Source organism: Muntiacus reevesi, chromosome 2 (assembly GCF_963930625.1).
Source record: "Muntiacus reevesi chromosome 2, mMunRee1.1, whole genome shotgun sequence".
Lineage (NCBI taxonomy): Eukaryota > Metazoa > Chordata > Mammalia > Artiodactyla > Cervidae > Muntiacus > Muntiacus reevesi.
Genome location: NC_089250.1, coordinates 42,654,822 through 42,675,038, shown reverse-complemented (window position 1 = coordinate 42,675,038; position 20,217 = coordinate 42,654,822). Strand labels below are relative to the sequence as shown.

The window sequence follows — 20,217 nt, the reverse complement described above, 5'->3', positions numbered from 1 at the left end:
TGTCTTCAAAACTTAAATCCCTGTGCCTTGATTTCTAGAGGACAGAACAGTTCTCAGGCTTTCTGAGATGCTCTACCTGGATTATAGTTCTCAAATCTGACTCGAATAAAATTTTCCATTTCTTTCTTAGATCGACTAATTCATTTTCGATAAAGAAAAAGGCATCTGAGTTATTAAATAAGTTAATTGGAGGTTATCTTTATTTTCTGTCCTTTCTCTTTTTTCCCCCAAATTATTTTGTTATCATGAAAAAATGAAATTCATATTTGGAGTCTTCTTTATTTCATAAAATTTTTTAAAGATAAACAAGTTTCAAAAGTTCATACACTTCTTTTAAACATCTCCACCAAGTACAGAAATGCTCTTCACAACCCTAGAAAAGAAGTTCTGGTAGAATGCATGGTGGACAGCTCAGTCAATATTCTTCAGAATATGGATACTCAGGGTGATCAACCGCCCTGAAAGAGAAAGAGGAGGAATAATTTATTAAATCTGTCATGTTGTCATAGAGACCATTACTCTGTGGGTGCAGTCAGGATGGGTTAAAACTCTAAATCTATAAACACATCCCATCTTCTCCCCCAACATGCACATATCAGGTGTCTTCTCCATGTGCACACAGCACTTGCATGTCCAGTCCCAACATTCAAGTGTAATATTCACCCCACAGTGACAGGTAGTTTGACTCAGATTACAATTTATAAGAGGGCACAAACCTAGGGGTAACTGTGGAGGTCATTTCAGACACAGGTGAAACTTTTGACCCTAAGTGGTGAGAAGGATCACAGTTAAGGAATTCTTTGCTGTTTTTCATAAATCCATTCAATGGAAAAAATTTATTAAGCACCCCTCAAATACACAGTAAATTGAAGAAATACCACATATACCTAAACAATCATACCTATAAAATATGATTACTGCTTTCTTAATTTGTATTATATGACTACACTAATTATTTATTAATTAGCCTTACTGCTGTTTTCCTTCCTTATAGTCTGATTTTTTTTTTTCTAAATTTGTTCTTTCAACTCAATTCATTAAAGAATGCATCCTGAGCCATTCCATGTGCCAGGAGCTGTGCTATCGACATAAACCTACAAGGATGAGTAATTCTAGGCATTCACAGCTTAATGAGGGAGAGCACAGAATATACATAAAGCTTTTGAGGACAGAAAAGTAACTTGCTATCTTTTCTTATTTTTCATCATGTCTTTTTTTAGAATCATAATATACATATACATAAGTATGCATGCATGCTAAGTGGCTCAGTTGTGTCCAACTCTTAGTGACCCTATGGACTATAGCCCACCAGGCTTCTCTGTCATGAAATTCTCCAGGCAAGAATACTGGAGTGAGTTGCCTACATTCTTCCAGAGGATCTTCCCACCCAGGGATCAAACCTGCATCTCTTATGTCTCCTGCGTTGGCAGGTGGTGTTTTTTTTTTTACCACTACCGCCCCCTAGGAAGCTCATATATATGTGCATGTGTGCTGTGTGCTAAGTCGCTTCAGTCGTGTCTGACTCTTTGCAGCTCCATGGACTGTAGCCCACCAGGTTCGTCTGTCCATGGGATTCTTCAGGCATATACTGGAGTGGGTTGCCATTTCCTTATCCAGAGGATCTTCACAACCCAGAGATTCAAACTGCACCTCTTAGGTCTCCTGCATTGACAGGTGAGTTTGTCACCATTAGTGCCAAATAGGAAGCCCATATGTAAATATACATATAAATATATATATATCTTCTGTACAAACTAGGAGGCATCCCAGTGTCTCAGTAGGTAAAGAATCTTCCTGAAATGCAAGAGACACAGGAGACATAGATTCAGTCCCCAGGTTGGGACACTCCCCTCAGGAAGGGCATGGCTACCCACTCCAGTATTCTCGCCTGGAGAATCCCATGGGCAGAGGAGCCTGGCGGGCTACAGTCCATAGGGTTGCAAAGAGTCAGACAGAACTGAAACAACTGAACACTACAAACAAGGAGAGTTTTGAGATCTTTCATTTGAAATTAAATCTTCATTTTATCACTAATTTGTGTTCCCTTTTCTCTAAGCTCCCTCCTAACATCTCTCTGTTTGATTAGTCTTCTGTCTCTTCAGTCCTGACATCTTCCTGTAGTAATTAGGCAGCTGGAATTCCATGGTACTAACTAAGTCAAGGAGGTAGGAGCTCCCCAGTGGATGGACCCCTGATGGACAAAGTCTACACTAGGGTGAGTCTTGACTCAAGAAACCAGAGAGACCCAGACAATCTTACCAGGTATGTAAGGACAGAAGTCTGTCTCTGGAGGCTCAGTTCATGATATACTCAAAATTCATTTGGTGACATTTTAAGGAAGAGGAGATGGGAGACGTGATGGGGAAAAGGTCAATAAAGAGATAAATTTGGAAGAAATAGATGGTGTCTTGGTAAAGAAAAGTCCATCAGGGAGAAAATCCACCAGACACTTAGGAGAGGGACTGGCACCAGGCTCACTGTGACTTCTCACACTGAAGCATGTTGGCCTTCATGGGCCCCTCCGCCAGAAATATCAACAATGCATTTATAATTGTGTTAGAATAAGCAGGAGTGTAATTCAGGATGGATTCCTTATTACACAGTCATTGTGTATCATTTCCTCCTGATTCTATAAAGAATTAAAGGTGAAGCATTTGCATCAGTCCCTGAAAGAAGGAGCCTGGTGGGCTACAGTTGATGGGGTCCAAAGAGTCAGACAAGACTGAGCAACTAATGCTTTCACTTTCTGAAAGAAGAATGGGCTGCAGGCACTGCGCTATCTGTGTTTCCTGGGTCTCTGGGCCCTGAGAGGAGGGACACCAGGCACAGGGACTAGGGGCACAATGTAGTGAATTCACCACAATGTCAACACTGGGGATTTTACTGAATGGCTGTCCTGGGCCCCAGTCACATTTCTGTTGATCAGAGACAGAACCCTAGAGGAAACCTCCGGTATGAGGTCTGCAGAAGCCCTTGGTTTACTCCTACATTGGAAACCAGGGCTGTCTCCCTGAAATTAAGCTTTAAGAAAGCTTATTCCTCTGCGGATCTACATGCAAGAGAAAACAGTATTTGTGGAACAAATACAAGCCACTTACTGTTGAAAATCATAGTATCTTATATTGCTGTTGAGGCCATCAATTGCTTTCATGTCTTCTGGAGTCAGTTCAAAGTCAAACACCTGAAAAGAAGGAAGAATCACATTAATTTTTCCCCCAAGGAGCCGGCCTCCCCCTGGGGACTGGAGGACTTTCCAGCTGGATGGGGACAACAAGAGGGGATAGGGAAGCCATGTCTGTCCTCAGTTAGACAAAGAATGCCCTTCATGAAGGATATTCCTTGGAGCTCTCTGCCCACAGCCCCACTCATCACCTGTATGTTCTCTTTGATCCGCTTCTTGTTGTAACTCTTGGCCAGAACCACAACCCCACGTTGTATCTGGTAGCGAAGGGCAACCAGAGCTGGGGTTTGCTTGTGCTTTTGGGCAATGGCAGAGAGAACCGGGTCCTCCAAGAGAAAGGGGAGGTTCGGGTTCACCCTGGAAGGAAATTCAGAAATGCTGAGGAGCTAAGACTAAGTACTCAGTTTATGAAGAGGCTTCCCAAACAGATTAGGTATGTCAACTCTAGACCAGTGCTTCTCAAAGTGTGGTCCATGAACCAGCATCATCAGTACCACCTGGGATCTTGTTAGAAACACAAAATTCCATGGCTTCACTAAAGACAACTGATACAGAACCTCAAATACGTCACCTCTCATTCTGTGTTTACAGATCTCTGCAAGTGATTCAGATGCAAAATTGAGTTGAAACCAGGACTGCCAAAGTCATGGATTTTGTTTCTTTTTTACTTCTCTGTGGTTATTTTTCTTTTCCAATCAATGCTCAAAAGTAAAGACAACAGTATGAAAGGAGAACATGATGGGAAAGATTGGGAAATACTTTGTTTTTCATTTTTTTTTAATTTTCACTTGTCTTAGGTGTTGATAAAAGTTGAATTGTCTGAAAATGAAGACCTTGCATTTCATAATTACTTACATTGTGCAATTCTTCTACAAATGTTTACAAAAGTGGTTCAACTTGTACTTATTTTTAAATCATGATAAACTTGGAAATTATGTATTATTATCCTGATTGTAGACATAAGGTGAGGGCGGCTCGTTAAGTCTATTATAGTAATGTGTCATTAGTCCATAAATAAGTAAATTATTATAAGTCAAAGTTTATGTCTTAGTTATCAACTTGGGTATTATATAGAGATTTTAATGCAGACACTTGTGTTAAAATCTATATACAAGACACATGTAATGTAAGAAATCTACTTGGGTGATGAAAAGACAAAAGAGAATTTCTCCCATCTGTCTTCTCTCTCCTCTACCCTTTGAGAGTTATCTCCAAAGCACTGAGTCTGGAACAATAAAATTTTCATCAAAAAATGAGTTTTAGATAACTCCTTATGGCCATTAATAATGTTCATTACCATTGTAAAGTTCTTTGGGCTCCCAGAGCACCATAGGCAACTAGGACAATATCGTGTGACTTGCAGAACTCCAGCAGTTTGCTCTGGTTGAGGTAAGGGTGACATTCCACCTGTAGAATGCCAACAGAGAAGAGTGTCAGATTATATGAAAAGATAATACACCAGAAAAAGCTTAAAAGTAAGAATTATATATGCTAAAGAAAAACTGTGTCACATCAAATTACAACTGGAAATATCAAGGAAATATTTTTTTAAAATTATATTTCTGTCCCCTGAAAAGATAAAAAATAATGACATTACTGAGAACAAGTAATTCTACGGATCAGATCTTGATTGTTGAACACCACTGAACAGACCAAGACACATGCCTAGTTCCACACCTGGGACAGGAAAAGAGCTGTCTAAGCTTTGGACATCAAACTATGCCAGAAAGAAAGAAATTGCACAGTCTTATGAAGAAATGTCTGAAGGACAAAAGAACCAGTTTGATGAATTCTCATCGGTGACATTTCAGTTGATTTGAGCACCAATGGGACTCATGAGTGAAAGCAAATGTAGCACACAGAGGCAATAAAAATCCCTGAGAGAGAAAGAAAGAGCAAAAATGCTTCTCTCCACAGACGGTGATTATTACAATAAAGCTTTTCTCAAAAACTGACAGTTAATGTGAAGGAGTGCAGTCTTTTACCCAGTCTTAGAGGAATAGATGTATTTTATCCTAAATAATGAGGGAATTTTACTTTTATAATAAAATGTCAGAAGATTAAAAAGAGCATTTAAATGGAAAATAATGAAAAACGTTCCAATGAAATAATTATTTCAGTTGAAAGTCCTCAATGGCTTCTCAACCATTATGTGAAAACTTGGGGGAAATCAAACTTCCCCTGATGATGGTTATCATCCAACAGATGACTAGATAATTTCAACAGGGAAAATACACATTTCCAAATAAAATGTCCAGCTACTAATAGCTTTACCAGAAAACAAAAGTACTGTCACTCACAGTGGACAACTTGTCACCATGCACTTCCTACCCGGGTTCATTTAGGGACAAAGCATGCAACTAACATTTTCTTGTCAAAATATTTAATGTAGCAAGGAGTTCAGGTTTAACTACTAATTTACATAATATAGGATTACAGAAACAAGTTAATTAGCATCACAAAATAACAATGATAAATACAGTGTATTTGTCAAAACCTTGCCTGGATACCTTGGTAACACAATGACTGAGTGACCGTTTTACATTAAAAGAGCTTAAGATGACTGAAAATTACATGTTAACCACAATCAGACCCAAGTCAGCAAAATATTGTTGCAGCCTGGCAGAGCAGAGACCAGAACCTGCCCCATGGCTCGAGGGTGTGGCAAACTGTGCCCTCATGATTGTGCTAGTAAGCATGCTGAATGGACAGACTTGGGGCTGGGCATGCTCTCTGCTCTGCTTCACTGCCGGTCCTTGCGTCCACCCCCATGGAAACAAAACAAATGTTCCTGACAACAGCAGAGCTTCACCTTTACTCCCTCTTTATGGTACGCTGATCAAACTCTCCAGTATAGCTATTTCCTAGTGATCTCATGACTTCTGCCCATAAAAGTGCGGGCTGAAAGGAGCCATCTTGTCTTCCTGCCATGGAGAGTAGGAGGGCCCCGTGATCCCCAGTTTGCAAATTAGATGTGTCTGTCTTTTCATTACCCGCTCACCTCTGGTTCAGGTCTTTCTCACCCTCTGTGCTGGACATGGCAGGTGGTCCCTGAATAGGGACCTGAAGTCGGGAAGGTTTCCCCCCAGGGAAAACACTCAAAGTGAAGACAGTGAGCTGTAGGTGAGACGCCTGGATCACGACCAGGCCCTCAAACTCTAAGGGTGGAAAGTCCCTTGTTGCCCGAGTCAGGGTGTCAGTGGGGAAGGATTTGAGTAAAGCTGAGAAACATCATCTCCAGCTTTTGAGGCACCTCCTCCAGACTGCGGGAGTACAGGTGAAAGAGGAGCCATTGACACTATTGCTAAGAGAGGTGGTTAAACATAATCTTTGTTTTCTGGAAGAAGGCACTCTAGATATTGAAAATTGGCATCCAGTGGGAGAAAATTTGAAAATAGCACACAGGAGAGGGGATCACATACCCATGACTGTATTGGCCACCTGGGGGCTAGTGCAATCAGTCCTATACCCTTGACAGACTGAGAAATAATGTGAGAAGATGGTGTCCTCAAACATCTTGTTAACCCTCCCACCCCTTTGCTACCCAAGCTCAAGGACAATTTTCCACCACCGTCACCTCCACTGTGTCCAGAAATGTCTCTGGGGGATAAGCCACTGACCTGGTTTTTAACAGGCCATGGCCTCTGCCCTTCCTATGGGTGCTTTAGACATTGAGGAGGACCACCTTGCTTTCCTTATCAATTACAGGCCCAACCCAGTAATCCCAGTTAGGTTATTGAAACTCATGAAACTTTTGACATCAGATTTTAAAGGAACTAAATCTAGTGTTAGACTGAACGGGGTCAATTCTCTGTATACATACATGGAAGCTGTTAGAAATTTGCTTGCATGGGAGATGCTCTCCTTACGATGTTAAAAAGCTAGCCAAAACAGCTTTACGTGGTCCCACAAATTTACAGATTTTTGCCTCTTATGCTGAGTTGTGCCAAGAGCTAGCCTGTATGACTTTGGCCAGTAGAGGTAATCTTACTTTTTAAATGCTCGTAGACACAGGGCAATATACCAGTCCAACAGCCCAATTGACTTATGAAGGTATACTGGTGGGAGCATATGTACAGATTGCAAAGTGCTGCTGAAGCAAGAGCAGACAGTATGAGAACCCAGTGAGCCTACCAGTCCATTTGTTAAAATATTACAGAGACCCAGAAAAGACTTCATTGAATTTGTAGACCGGCTCTCATCTGCTGTCCACCATCAAATTAATAGTCCTACAGCAAAGAACATTTTGTTAAAACAATTAGCCTATAAAAATGCTAAGGCTGCCCTTAACACTATTCATCAAAATCGCAGCCTTGGCAATTTTGTTCGAGTGTGTCAAAATGTTGGTACACAGGCTCACAAACAAACCTAGCTGGCCCAAGCAATTTGTGCTGCCTTTAAAAATAATTTTAGCTCTTCCCCTGCCAAATGCCAATATGGAAAACCCGGACATATGAAAATGGCTTGCTGTTCTGGGCCCAAAACAGATGTTACAATACCTCCGCCTACTGGTGAAAATAAAACACCAGGACTGTGTCCTAGGTACCAAAAAGGCAATCATTGGGCTAATCAATGCAGATCAAAACTGTATAAGAACGGTTCTCCTTTGAAGCCTGGAAACCGCCATCAGGGTCAGCCTCGGGCCCCACAAACAGTGGGGGCATACACTGTGAGGACCTCCAGCACACCCTTCAGCCTATCTCCAGCCTCTCAGTCTCTACCAATGGAAGTGCTGGATTGGACCTCCCAACCCAAGTAAATGTTTGAATTAATGAATTTGATCCCCTCCTCACCAACCACCGCCCAGTAGCAATCCCTACTGGGATCCAAGGCCCCTTTCCTCAGGGACCATAAGACTCATTCTGGGCAGAAGTGGCCTTACCCTTAAGGGCCTCCAAATTCTTCCTGACCTTATTGACCCAGACTATTAAGGATAAATTAAAGTAATGGCTCTCTCTTTGATTCCATGTCATTCCTCAAGCTTAAGAAATTGGTCAACTCCTTCTCTTGCCTTACCATGACCCTAACAACTATAATCCTGTCACCAGAGGAGAACAAGGATTTGGGAGCACAGGTGACCAAGTAGTGTGCTTTACTCAACAAATATTCTCAGATTGGCCCACATGTAAGGCTAAAATCCAAGGAAAAATGTTCTCTGAACTCTTAGATCCTGGGGCTGTAATTTCTATCATTACTTCTACTCAATGGCCAGCTGATTGGTCCTTGACTGAACCCCAGGGAAAGATAATCAGGCTTGGGGGAACCTCAGCAATTTGCTCGAAGTGCAACAGTTCTTCCTTGCCTAGGGCCCAACAAACAACTTGCTCACTTCCAACCTTTTATTGCAGACATTCCCTGTAATTTTTGGGACAGAGATCTGCTTGCCCATTGGCACCTAGTTCTCTCCAATGAGGAAAAGGCAGATCATGTGATGGCAAGAATGGGATGCCAACCAGGAAAAGAGCTAGGAAAGAATTTATAGGGAGATCCTTCTCCTTTACCTATTCACCTGACAGAAAAGGGCTAATTGAGGGCCATTAAAGTTTCTCTGCCACCCTACGCTACACGTCTAACATGATTTACATCTAAACCTGTTTGGGAGGATCAATGCCCTCTAGTAAGAGAGAAACTTATATATTTACCAGCCTTGGTAGAAGAAGAGTTTCAAGCAGGACACATAGAGGAGAATGCTAGTCCTTGGGATACTCGTTTTCATAGTCTATAAAAAATCAGGCAAATGGAGGCTGCTTCATGAGCTTCAAGCTATTAATGCAGTAATGCAACCCATGTGGACCTTGCAGCCTGGACTCCCATCCCCTTCAGCCTTACATCAGAACTGGCCAATTATAGTTCTGAATCTTAAAGATTGTTCTCATACAATACCCTTAGCCCCACAAGACTAAGAAAAATTTGCATTTTTGGTACCCAATATTAACCAACAAAACCCCATGAAACAGTACCAATGAAAAATGTTGCCTCAGGGGATGATGAGTCTACAAGTCTTTAAGATGACAAAGTAGAAGGATGTGTGCTCATCTTCTCCTGTGAGTGGAGAGTTTTGACAAACGTGATCCACTGGACAAGGGAATGGCAAACCACTTCAGCATTCTTGCCTTGAGAACTCCATGAAAAGGCAAAAAGATAGGACACTGAAAGATGAACTCCCCAGGTCAATAGGTGCCCAATATGCTACTGGAGATCAGTGGAGAAATAACTCCAGAAAAATGAAAATTCAGAGCCAAAACAAAAACAACAGCCAGGTGTTGATGTGAGTGGTGATGGAAGCAAAGTCCACTACTGTAAAGAATGATATTGCATAGGAACCTGGAATGTTAGGTCTATGAATCAAGGCACATTGGAAGTGATCAAACAGGAGATGGCAATAGTGAACATCAACATTTTAGGAGTCAACGAACTAAAATGGACTGGAATGGGTGAATTTAACTCAGATGAGCATTAATTATATCTACTACTGTGGGCAAGAATCCCTTAGAAGAAATGGAGAAGCCATCACAATCACCATAAGACTTCGAAATGCAGTACTTGGATGCAGTTTCAAAAACAACAGAATGATCTCTGTTTGCAAGGCAAACCATTCAATATCACAGAAATCCAAGTCTATGCCCTGACCAGTAATGCTGAAGAAGCTGAAATTGAATGGTTCTGTGAAGACCTACAAGACCTTTTAGAACTAACATTCAAAAAAAAAAATGTCCTTTTCATTATAGGGAACTGGAATGCAAAAGTAGAAAGTCAAGAGACACCTGGAGTAACAGGCAACTTTGGCTTTGGAGTACAAAATGAATCAGGGCAAAGGCTAACAGAGTTTTGCCAAGAGAACACAATGGTCATAGCAAACACCCTCTTCCAACAGCACAAGGAAAGACTCTACACATGGACATCACCAGATGATCAATACAAAAATCAGATAGATTATATTCTTTGCAGCCAAAGGTGGAAAATTTCTATACAGTCAGCAAAAACAAGACTGCGGGCTGACTATGGCTCAGATCATGAACTCTTTATTGCCAAATTCAGATTTAAATTGAAAAAAGTAGGGAAAACCACTAGACCATTTAGATATGACCTGTCAAATCCCTTACAATTATAAAGTGGAAGTGAGATATAGATTGAAGGGATTAGATCTGATAGAGTACCTGAAGAACTCTGGACATAGGTTCCTGACATTGTACAGGAGACAGGGAACAAGACCATTCCCATGGAAAAGAAATGCAAAAAGGCAAAATGGTTGTCTGAGGAGGCCTTACAAATAGCTGTGAAAGGAAAAGAAGCAAAAAGCAAAGGAGAAAAGGAAAGATATACCCATTTGAATGCAGAGTTCCAAAGAATGGCAGGAGAGATAAGAAAGCCTCCCTCAGTGATCAGTGCAAAGAAATATAGGAAAACCATAGAATGGGAAAGACTAGAGATCTCTTCAAGAAAATTAGAGACACCAAGGGAACATTTCATGCAAAGATAGGCTCAATAAAGACAGAAATTGTATGGACCTAACAGAAGCAGAAGATATTAAGAAGAGGTGGCAAGGATACACAAAAGTATTATACCAAAAAGATCTTCACAACCCAGATAATCATGATGGTGTGATCACTCACCTAGAGCCAGACATCCTGGAATGGGAAGTCAAATGGGCCTTAGGAAGTATCACTAGGAACAAAGCTAGTGGAAGTGATGGAATTCCAGTTGAGCTATTTCAAGTCCTAAAAGATGATGCTGTGAAAGTGCTGCACTCAATATGCCAGCAAACTGGGAAAACTCAACTTTGACCGCAAGACTGGAAAAGATCAGTTTTCATTCCAGCCCCAAAGAGAGGCAATGCCAAAGAATGCTCAAACTACCGCACAATTGCACTCATCTCACACACTAGTAAAGTAATGCTCAAAATTCTCGAAGCCAGGCTTCAGCAGGACGTGAACCGTGAACTTCCAGATATTCAGCTGGGTTTAGAAAAGTCAGAGGAACCAGAGATCAAGTTGGCAACATCTGCTGGATCATTGCAAAAGCAAGAGAGTTCCAGAAAAACATCTACTTCTGCGTTATTAACTATGCCAAAGCCTTTGACTGTGTGGATCACAACAAACTGGAAAATTCTTCAAGAAATGGGAACATGAGACCACCTTACCTGCCTCCTGAGAAATCTGTATGCAGATCAAGAAGCAACAGTTAGAACCAGATATGGAACAACAGGAAAGGAAAGTGAATCCACTCAGTCATGTACAACTCTTTGTGACTCCATGGACTATGGCCTGCCTGGCTCCTCTGTCCATGGGTTTTTCCAGGCAATGTTACTGGACTGGGTTGCCATTTCCTTCACCAGGGGATCTTCCTGACCCAGGAATCGAACCTGGGTCTCCCACATTGCAGGCAGACGCTTTACCATCTGAGCCACTAGGGAAGCATGGAACAACAGACAAGTTCCAAATGGGAAAGGAATAAGTCAAAGCTGTATGTTTTCACCTTGCTTATTTAACTTATATGCAAAGTACATCAGAGAACTGTGAAATGCCTGGATGGATGAAGCACATGCCGGAATCAAGATTGTTGGGAGAAATATCAATAGCCTCAGAAATGCAGATGACACAATCCTTATGGCAGAACGTGAAGATGAACTAAGAGCCTCTTGATGAAAGTGAAACAGAGTGAAAAATTTGGCTTAAAAATTCTACAGTCATAAAATGAAGATGATGACATCCAGTTCCATCCCTTCATGACAAATAGATGGGAAGAAATGGAAACAGTGAGAGACTTTATTTATGAGGGCTCCAAAATCACTGCAGATGGTGACTGCAGCCATGAAATTAAAAGATGATTGCTCCTTGGAAGAAAAACTATGACCAATCTAGAAAGCATATTAAAAAATAGACATGTTACTTTGTTGACAAAGGATCGTCTAGTCAAAGCTATGCTTTTTCCAGTAGTCATGTATAGATGTGAGAGTTGGACCATAAAGAAAGCAGAGTGCCAAAGAATTGATGCTTTTGAACTGTGGTGTTGAGGAACTCTCTTGAAAGCCCCTTGGACTGCAAAGAGATCCAGTCAATCTTAAAGGAAATCCTTCCTGAATAATCATTGGAAGGATTGACGTTGAGGCTGACACTCCAATACTTCGGCCACCTGATGCAAAGAACTGAGTCATTGGAAAAGACCCTGATGCTGGTAGAGATTGAAAGCAGGAGGATAAGGGGACAACAGAGGATGAGATTGTTGGCTGACATCAGCGACTCGATGGACTTGAGTCTGAGTAAGCTCTGGGAGTTGGTGATGGACAGGGAGGCCTAGTGTGCTGCAGTCATGGGGTTGCAAAGAGTCAGACATGACTAAGCTGCTGAACTGAACTGATCTGAAATCCTGAGTAACACTTCCATCAACTCTTAGGATCAACATAAGCATTTAACTTCATGCTCTAACCTGGGTGACTTTCATAGTCTCCAGCACATTTCTCTGTACAGTGCTCCCTGTTGAAGCTGGGACAACAAGACTAAGGATTCAGGCATCTAAACCCCACACAAACCATTAACATCTGTCTCACCTGGTTTTTCTCTGTATTTACTTCCCATTCCATGTTTTCATGGTCTTCCTTCCCATACACAGTTTCATCCAAGCACTTTCACACCTGATTTCTAGTCACGCTTTCAGCTGAGGGAAATGCCTCCTTCCTCTAAGTTCTGGAGGGATTTCACCTCCATTGTCTTCCCTCAGTCTCCACCACAATTGAGCAGGAAGCCATCCCCACCTTTTCCACCCAGAGTTTATCAAAGATACTGCTATAGATTCTATTCACACAGTCAAGACACAGGCTCAGCTGTGTAGGATCCTCTGTCCACAAAGGTTGGATGAACAGGGGGAAAGGACAGACAGACATCAGGTTCCAGAGCAAGAAGGAGGTTCTGAAGAGCAGGAGGGAGAGGAGCTGAGCTGCTCACCTGGTTGCAGACGGGCTTGTACTTGAGCCCCGGCTTGTTCAGGATTTTCTCCAGCTGCTTGTGGTTGAAGTTGGACACCCCGATGGACTTGGTCAGCCCTGCATCCTTACACTTCTCCAGGGCCTGGGAGGGAGGGGTGGTGAGCAGTCACTTGGAATGGGCAATATAGCAATAAGAAATGCTGAAAAATCGTTAAGAGCATCTCTGGTCAAGAACTAGCAGTGCTTATCAAGAAGATAAAGGGGAAGAAGGTCATGACACAAGAAGAAGAAGTATCATCTCCTACTTAGAAAACCCTGGAGAAGACAATCACATGGAAGGAAAGAGATGTCTGTCTACATTGTCCCAAATTCTCCATTTCATTCCTCTCTGTGAACATTTCAGCAATGGTTCCCTCCCCACAACCCCAGCATCCCAGCCCTTATACTCATGAACTGCTGAGTCTGATGGTCCACAGCCCATTCTCACAGGTGGAAGAAATGAAGGAGGTTCCCCCTCTCCTGGCCCCTCCCTTGGTTCTCTCCTCCCTGGACTCACCTCCCATGTGCGACAGAGATCCACTGAGTCAAACATCGGTCTTCCATTTTCATCTGTTGGGAAAAGTGTCTCCCCTGGCTGGAATAGAAGCAGTCATATCAGAGATGTCACCAAATATTTTTCCACATTTAGCCAGCCTGTCAGACACATCTGGGACTAGGATGCTAAACCTCCATGAGGTTCATTTACTTTCTGCATAGTGATATTTGCAAAATGGTTTGCAAATGGAGTTATCAGCAATGTCTTTAATTTTTTTTCATTTATTTTTATTAGTTGGAGGCTAATTACTTTACAATATTGTAATAGCTTTTGTCATACGTTGACATGAATCAGCCATGGATTTACATGTGTTCCCCATCCCATTCACCCCTGCCACCTCCCTCTCCACCCGATCTCTCTGGGTCTTCCCAGTGCACCAGCCCTGAGCACTTGTCTCATGCATCCAACCTGGGCTGATGATCTGTTTCACCCTAGATAATATACATGTTTCGATGCTGTTCTCTCAAAACATCCCACCCTCGCCTTCTACCACAGAGTCCAAAAGTCTGTTCTGTACATCTGTGTCTTTTTTTCTGTTTTGCATATAGGGTTATCATTACCATCTTTCTAAATTCCATATATATGTGTTAGTATTCTGTATTGGTCTTTATCTTTCTGGCTTACTTCATTCTGTCTAATGGGCTCCAGTTTCATCCATCTCATTAGAACTGATTCAAATGAATTCTTTTTAACGGCTGAGTAATATACCATGGTGTATATGTACCACAGCTTCCTTATCAGCAATGTCTTTAGAAGGCAGTTTTCCAGTAATCTCATACATACTATATGTTTTGATAGATATAATTTTCCTACATTCTCCTGGGAACTCTCAGGTCCTTAAGTGAAATTTTTTTGTCCCTTTTATTTTCCTCTTGCAAAATGCCTCTATCATGCAGGGAGTGACAGTAAGTTATGCCTTACTGCTGGCATAAGAGTTGCAATCTTGACCTGGACTAAATATCAGAATTCCTTTTCACTCTGAACATCTGATAGCTTCAGGGCATACACATGAACCATCAAGGTTCTCTTTAGGTTGATAAACTATGTGGAAGATGCAGACATACTCTTAAATATTCTGGACAATGAGGCTTGAACAGATCAAGGTCATTCTGCCACCCATGGAAAATGCTGAGATAAAAATAAAGGAAACCAAGAGTGATGTCATTATAAGGAATAAAAAAACAGAGACATTTCTGTCAAGTATTAGGAATCCTTAAATCTATGTAGATGGGAATTACCATCTACATAGTCCAATATCCTTTGGCAAAGGATGGCTTGAGAAGAATTCTGTATTCTAAAAATGAGTTCTGCATAATAGACATTGTTCTTCTTGTTTTGTTTAGGCTGTGCCATGTGTTTGCTGTATCTTAGTTCCCTGAATAGGAATTGAACCCAATCCCTCAAAACACTCTGACTCAGCACTGAAAACACACAATCATAACCACTGGAACAACTGGAAAATTCTCCTCCACATAATACAGTGCTTAATGGCTAAGTGCAGTCTGCAAATGTCACTGTGAACACAGGTGACAGTGGAGGCCAGGCCTCCTGAGTCCTGAGAAGACAGTGAGGTTTAGACCCACCCAGAAGGACACCTCCAAATCAACGAAACATGAAAGGATGAGAGATGAAATGACCTCATCCTGTTCAGTTGTGAGGCCGTGTCAGTGCTCAGCACTCTGCACTGAACTCTGGATGTGAAATCCCAACTCCCAGGCCTAATCAGCGACATGCACAGAACTGGCCTATTTCTCCTTCCTCAAGATTTTGAGACAGAGTCTTAGATTATTTAATTTGTTTCTCTGGAGGCAGGTAAGAGATTCAAAGAAACTCCCCAAAAGGATGATCACAAATGATTATTTAGGGGATTCCACTCTAGTGTAATCTTTCCTTCAAACCTACTAAGAAAAATCGTGTCAACCATCCATGGAAGTTATAGACATTCTGACCCAAGAAATAGAACAGAGGTGATCACACAAATCACCTACCACCAAAGCCACTGGTTGGTGAATAATATAGAGATCGACATAGTCCAGTTGAAGATTTTTCAGTGACTTTTCCAATGCTGGTCGAACCAACTCTGGACGAAGGGAAGTGGCCCAAACCTGCAGAGATTAAACAAAGGAAGCTGTGGGAAATGAATGCTTCATGTAATTTTGTTTGACTTGTTTTACTTAATAACTAGATATTATTATTGGTTGGAAAGAGATGACCATGGGGAAAAAGTTCCATTTCTTCTTGAGTTCCATTCTTTTTCTAACCTACCATGTAAACTTCATTATTTGATTGAATTTTTCATCTATACATCTTTCACAATGAAATGAAATGAACAAAGATATAAATAACTTTATCAATAATTACCATACCCATCAACTGAACAATGCTTGATAGAGTATAAAAGCAGAATCTCAGTCTAATTTGACCAAACAATCCATCTTTTCAAAGTGAATTACTATCTTGTTTACATAACTGTAGGGAAAAATGCTTTGAACACTTTAACATGAGCAGAACATAATTCAAGACACTTTGGCTAGATCATGTATAATACACAAAGTGTCTCTCCCAATGCTCTCTTACTCTTGGAGCTGAGAACTGAGATATAGAATGTGAATAAATTTGAGAAACTCACCCAGATGATAAGAAAAGCTATAATCTGCTCCCAGGTCTGCCTGGTTTATTAGCCCATAATAAATTGCACTGCTCTAGCCTGGGCTCAAAGAAATAAAGTGACTTTCATGTAAAATTAAAATTTGAGCACACCATCATGATAAAGCTATAGTTATACTCTTTTGGGAGGGGAAGGCACAGTGAGAGAAAAAGGGTACTAGATTTAAGATACAAGTAAGTGTGAAAACAGTGGTACCAATAAGCACCTTCACCAAAATACTGATTCTATTACCAAATTGCCATCTGCCCCAGTCACTTGCACACATGTGCACACACACAACACACATAGCACCTTTGAAGTGTAGAATATGTCTTCTCTTTTCACGGTGCCATCAGCAATCTTGCTTCGAATGGCCTGGCCAACTTGCTCTTCATTTTGGTATGCATGAGCACTGTCAATATGCCGGAACCCAGCCTCTATAGCAAATTTGGTGACCTCCACAGCTTCACTCTTAGGAACCTACATAAGCAACAAAAATAATAATTGAATATCCAAATAATTAAGAGATTGCTAAGGCACAAGTTTGATCTTATCAAGAACCAGCAGTTCTTCATGCATTTGATTCATTCTGCATGTGTGGTAATGAACCCATGACAGTTTCCTTGAATGTTCCTGGTCATTGATTAAATGGACACCCAAGAACCCTTCAACCCCAGGCTATCACTGGTTGATCACAGGCATCAGAGGACCCAAATACCCTCTAGGTTCAGTGATCTGGTGGAAAAACTCAAAGGACTCAGAATAAAATTGTAGTCATGGATATGATTTATACAGTGAGATGTTTGAGGCAAAATCAATAAAAGTACAAGGGGATGGTAAATGCACCAAGAAACCAGGTGAAAGCTTCTAAGACCTCTGTCTACCAGTGTAACTACACAGAAAACACCAAATAAAAGCTGTATCTATTCAGGTGTACAAAGTGATGTTCTCATATAACTATCCATTGTTAACGATTACCACATTCAAGATAGTTAGCAGATTCATCTTCTCACATAACTAATTTTTGGGGTGTTTTCAAGAGACTACTTAATATCTATTAACTATAGTCACCATACTGTACATCAGGTCTCCAGACATTCATCTCATTACAGAAAGTCTGGACCTTTGACCAATATCTTTCCATTTTTCTTAACCTTGTCCCCAGCTTCTGTTCACCATTCCTCTATACTCAGCTTCTATGAGTTCACTTTTTCAGATTCTACCTATGAAGAGAACATGCAGTATTTGTCTTTCTATTTCTGGCTTATTTCATTTAGCTTAATGTTCTTCAGGTTCATCGGTGTGGTTGCAAATGGTCGGATTAATTTCCCTTTTCAAACTGAATAATATTTCAATATGTTTCTGCAATCCAGGATCTTTCATGTTTCAAGGAGGTAGATGCTTGCTCCAAGTTCCCCCTGTTGGGTCTAGTCTTGGTTTCCTTATGATCACATGCCTTGTTGGGTGTACTGAGGAATGAACCAGGGAGCTCAGTACTAGCCTGGACCCTTCCCTCTGCTCATCACATTTTGCAAAGTGAACAATTTCCATCTTTTATCTGCAAAATATCTTCTGTTCTATAAATTAGAAAAATGAGATTCAAAGTTTGAAGAACAGTCCGTTGTCACAACTACATACTCTAAAGGCAAGATGGACAGCAAAGTTTCTGGCTTCCAGTCTAGAGACTTGTCCACTAGTTCCTCTTATGCCCAAGGACTGAAAACTATACTTTAATAAAAAGTACTACAAAATCCAAGGATACAGTACAAAGCCTGTCTTGTAAGATTGTAGCTTATCCCTCAAATGACAATATAGTTCCCATCAGAAAAATTTCCAAGCAGAAGCAGAAGTACAAGGCCAAACACAGGTGGAGTGTGTCTTGCCTGGCACTGAGCAGGTATACCGCAGGAGAAAAGCAGTTCTCTCCCACTAGATTTAAGTCACCTCACCTTCAGGCCCTCCCACCTCAATTATTTCACTGGGTCATGTCTTTCTGGAAGGAGGAAAGAGTCCTGAAATGAAATATACAGAAAGCACCGCCATTGCAATTGCCCTCGAAGCCAAGCTGCTGACAGTCAGTGATCTTGACAGCTGAGTCTCACCCTTCTGCCAAGCTGGGAAAGAGATAGAAACTGAAGGGTAACATCTGCAGAGTAATCTGAAGGTGAGCACAGCCTGAGACCCTGATGCAGACTGAAGACTGGATGCTCTCTCCCTTTTCACAGGGCATGGTTCTAGCCTGGTTAGTGGAACCACATGATCCTCCCAGAGTCAACCAGAAACTCAGTGCTTAAGAACCTTAACCTCCTTCCACTCATGTTGCATCCACTTACTATTTATATCTCAACCCCAAACCACTACACTTACCTCTGGAGATGCACCGGTGCCAAATCCCAGGGCAGGAATGAAGTGGCCATCATTAAGCTTCACTCTCTGACTTTTGGGATCCATTGTCTGTTTTGCTCCTCCGAGTAAGCAGACTCCGGAGGGGTAAGGTGAAACCAGTACCCTGGGCATAAGAAAAGGATTGAAGTCAATTAACTTGTTTGCATTTTAATCAGTGTAATCGTTAGTTACACTGATCAAATCATTAAACTGAGGTTAACTCATTAACCACAGATAATGCAGGTGATACCACCCTTATGGCAGAAACCAAAGAAGAGATAAAGAGCCTCTTGATGAAAGTGAAACAGGAGAGTGAAAAAGTTGACTTAAAACTCAACATGCAGAAAACTAAGATCATGGCACCTGGTCCCATCAATTCATGGCAAATAGATGGGGAAACAACAGAAACAGTGACAGATATTATTTTCTTTGGCTCCAAAATCACTGCAGATGGTGACTCCAGCCATGAAATTAAAAGATGATTGCTCCTTGGAAGGAAAGTTATGACCAAACTAGACAGCATATTAAAAAGCAAAGACATTACTTTGCCAACGAAGTTCTGTCTAGTCAAAGCTATGGTTTTTCCAGTAGTCATGTATGGATGTGAGAGTTGGACTATAAGGAAAGTTGGGTGCCAAAGAATTGATGCTTTTGAATTGTGGTGTTGGAGAAGACTTTTGAGGGTCACTTGGACTGCAAAATCAGACCAGTCCATTCTAAAGGAAATCAGTTCTGAATATTCATTGGAAAAACTGATCTAAAGCTGAAGCTCCACTCCTTCGTCCACCTGATGGGAAGAACTGACTCATTTGAAAAGACCCTGATGCTAGGAAAGATTCAAGGCAGGAGGAGAAGGGGATGACAGAGAATGAGATGGTTGGATGGCATCCCCGACTCAATGGACATGAGTTTGAGTAAACTCCAGGAGTTGGCGATGGGCAGAGAGGCCTGGCATGCTGCAGTCCATGGGGTTGCAAAAAGTCGGACACGACTGAGCAACTGAACTGAACTGAACTGACTCATATGATGATGAGATTGACTGAACAATTATTGACCATATGTTAGACTAGAAACCTCCACATATTTTTTTTTTCATTGTCTAATATGAAGCTTGTGGTGTGCTTAGTCGCTCAGTCATGTACTACTCTTTCAACCCCATGGACTGTATTCCACCAGGCTCCTAGTCCGTGGGATTCTCTAGGCAAGAAAACTGGAGTGGATTGCCATGTCCTCTCTCCAGGGGATCTTTCCAACCCAGGGATTGAACCCAGGTCTCTCACATTGCAGGCAGATTTTTTATCATCTGAGGCACCAGGGAAGCCCATATGTTAAACTAGAAAGTTCCACACATTTTTTTTTTTTCATTTTTCTAATATGAAGCTTGATTTTGATCCAACATCAGTTGAAATAATTAACTATCTTACAATATACACATACACACATACAGTGAAGTGAAACTCGCTCAGTGGTGTCCGACTCTTTGTGAC

The 20,217-nt window shown here is 41.4% G+C and overlaps 1 protein-coding gene across 1 annotated transcript; it reads right to left on the bottom strand.

Annotated features, from left to right (window-relative positions):
* Positions 1-327: 327 nt before the first annotated feature.
* LOC136157854 (dihydrodiol dehydrogenase 3-like) lies at positions 328-18,821 on the bottom strand. The gene is made up of 9 exons (XM_065919612.1): positions 18,713-18,821; positions 16,658-16,825; positions 15,687-15,803; positions 13,660-13,737; positions 13,123-13,245; positions 4,479-4,588; positions 3,373-3,538; positions 3,099-3,181; positions 328-458 (listed from the first exon to the last, which is right to left on the bottom strand). The coding sequence occupies exons 1-9, from the start codon at positions 18,794-18,796 to the stop codon at positions 416-418; spliced, it is 972 nt and encodes a 323-aa protein (XP_065775684.1). The 5' UTR covers positions 18,797-18,821; the 3' UTR covers positions 328-415.
* Positions 18,822-20,217: the final 1,396 nt, after the last annotated feature.

Excerpts from the sequence above, each read along its gene's own strand:
- LOC136157854 (XM_065919612.1), bottom strand. The coding sequence starts at position 18,796 with ATGGATCCCAAAAGTCAGAGAGTGAAGCTTAATGATGGCCACTTCATT. Across the intron at positions 13,246-13,659 it reads ATCTCTGTCGCACATGGGAG|GCCCTGGAGAAGTGTAAGGA; the intron begins GTGAGTCCAGGG and ends CCTCCCTCCCAG. Across the intron at positions 3,539-4,478 it reads GCCCAAAGAACTTTACAATG|GGTGAACCCGAACCTCCCCT; the intron begins GTAATGAACATT and ends ATTTCCTTCCAG.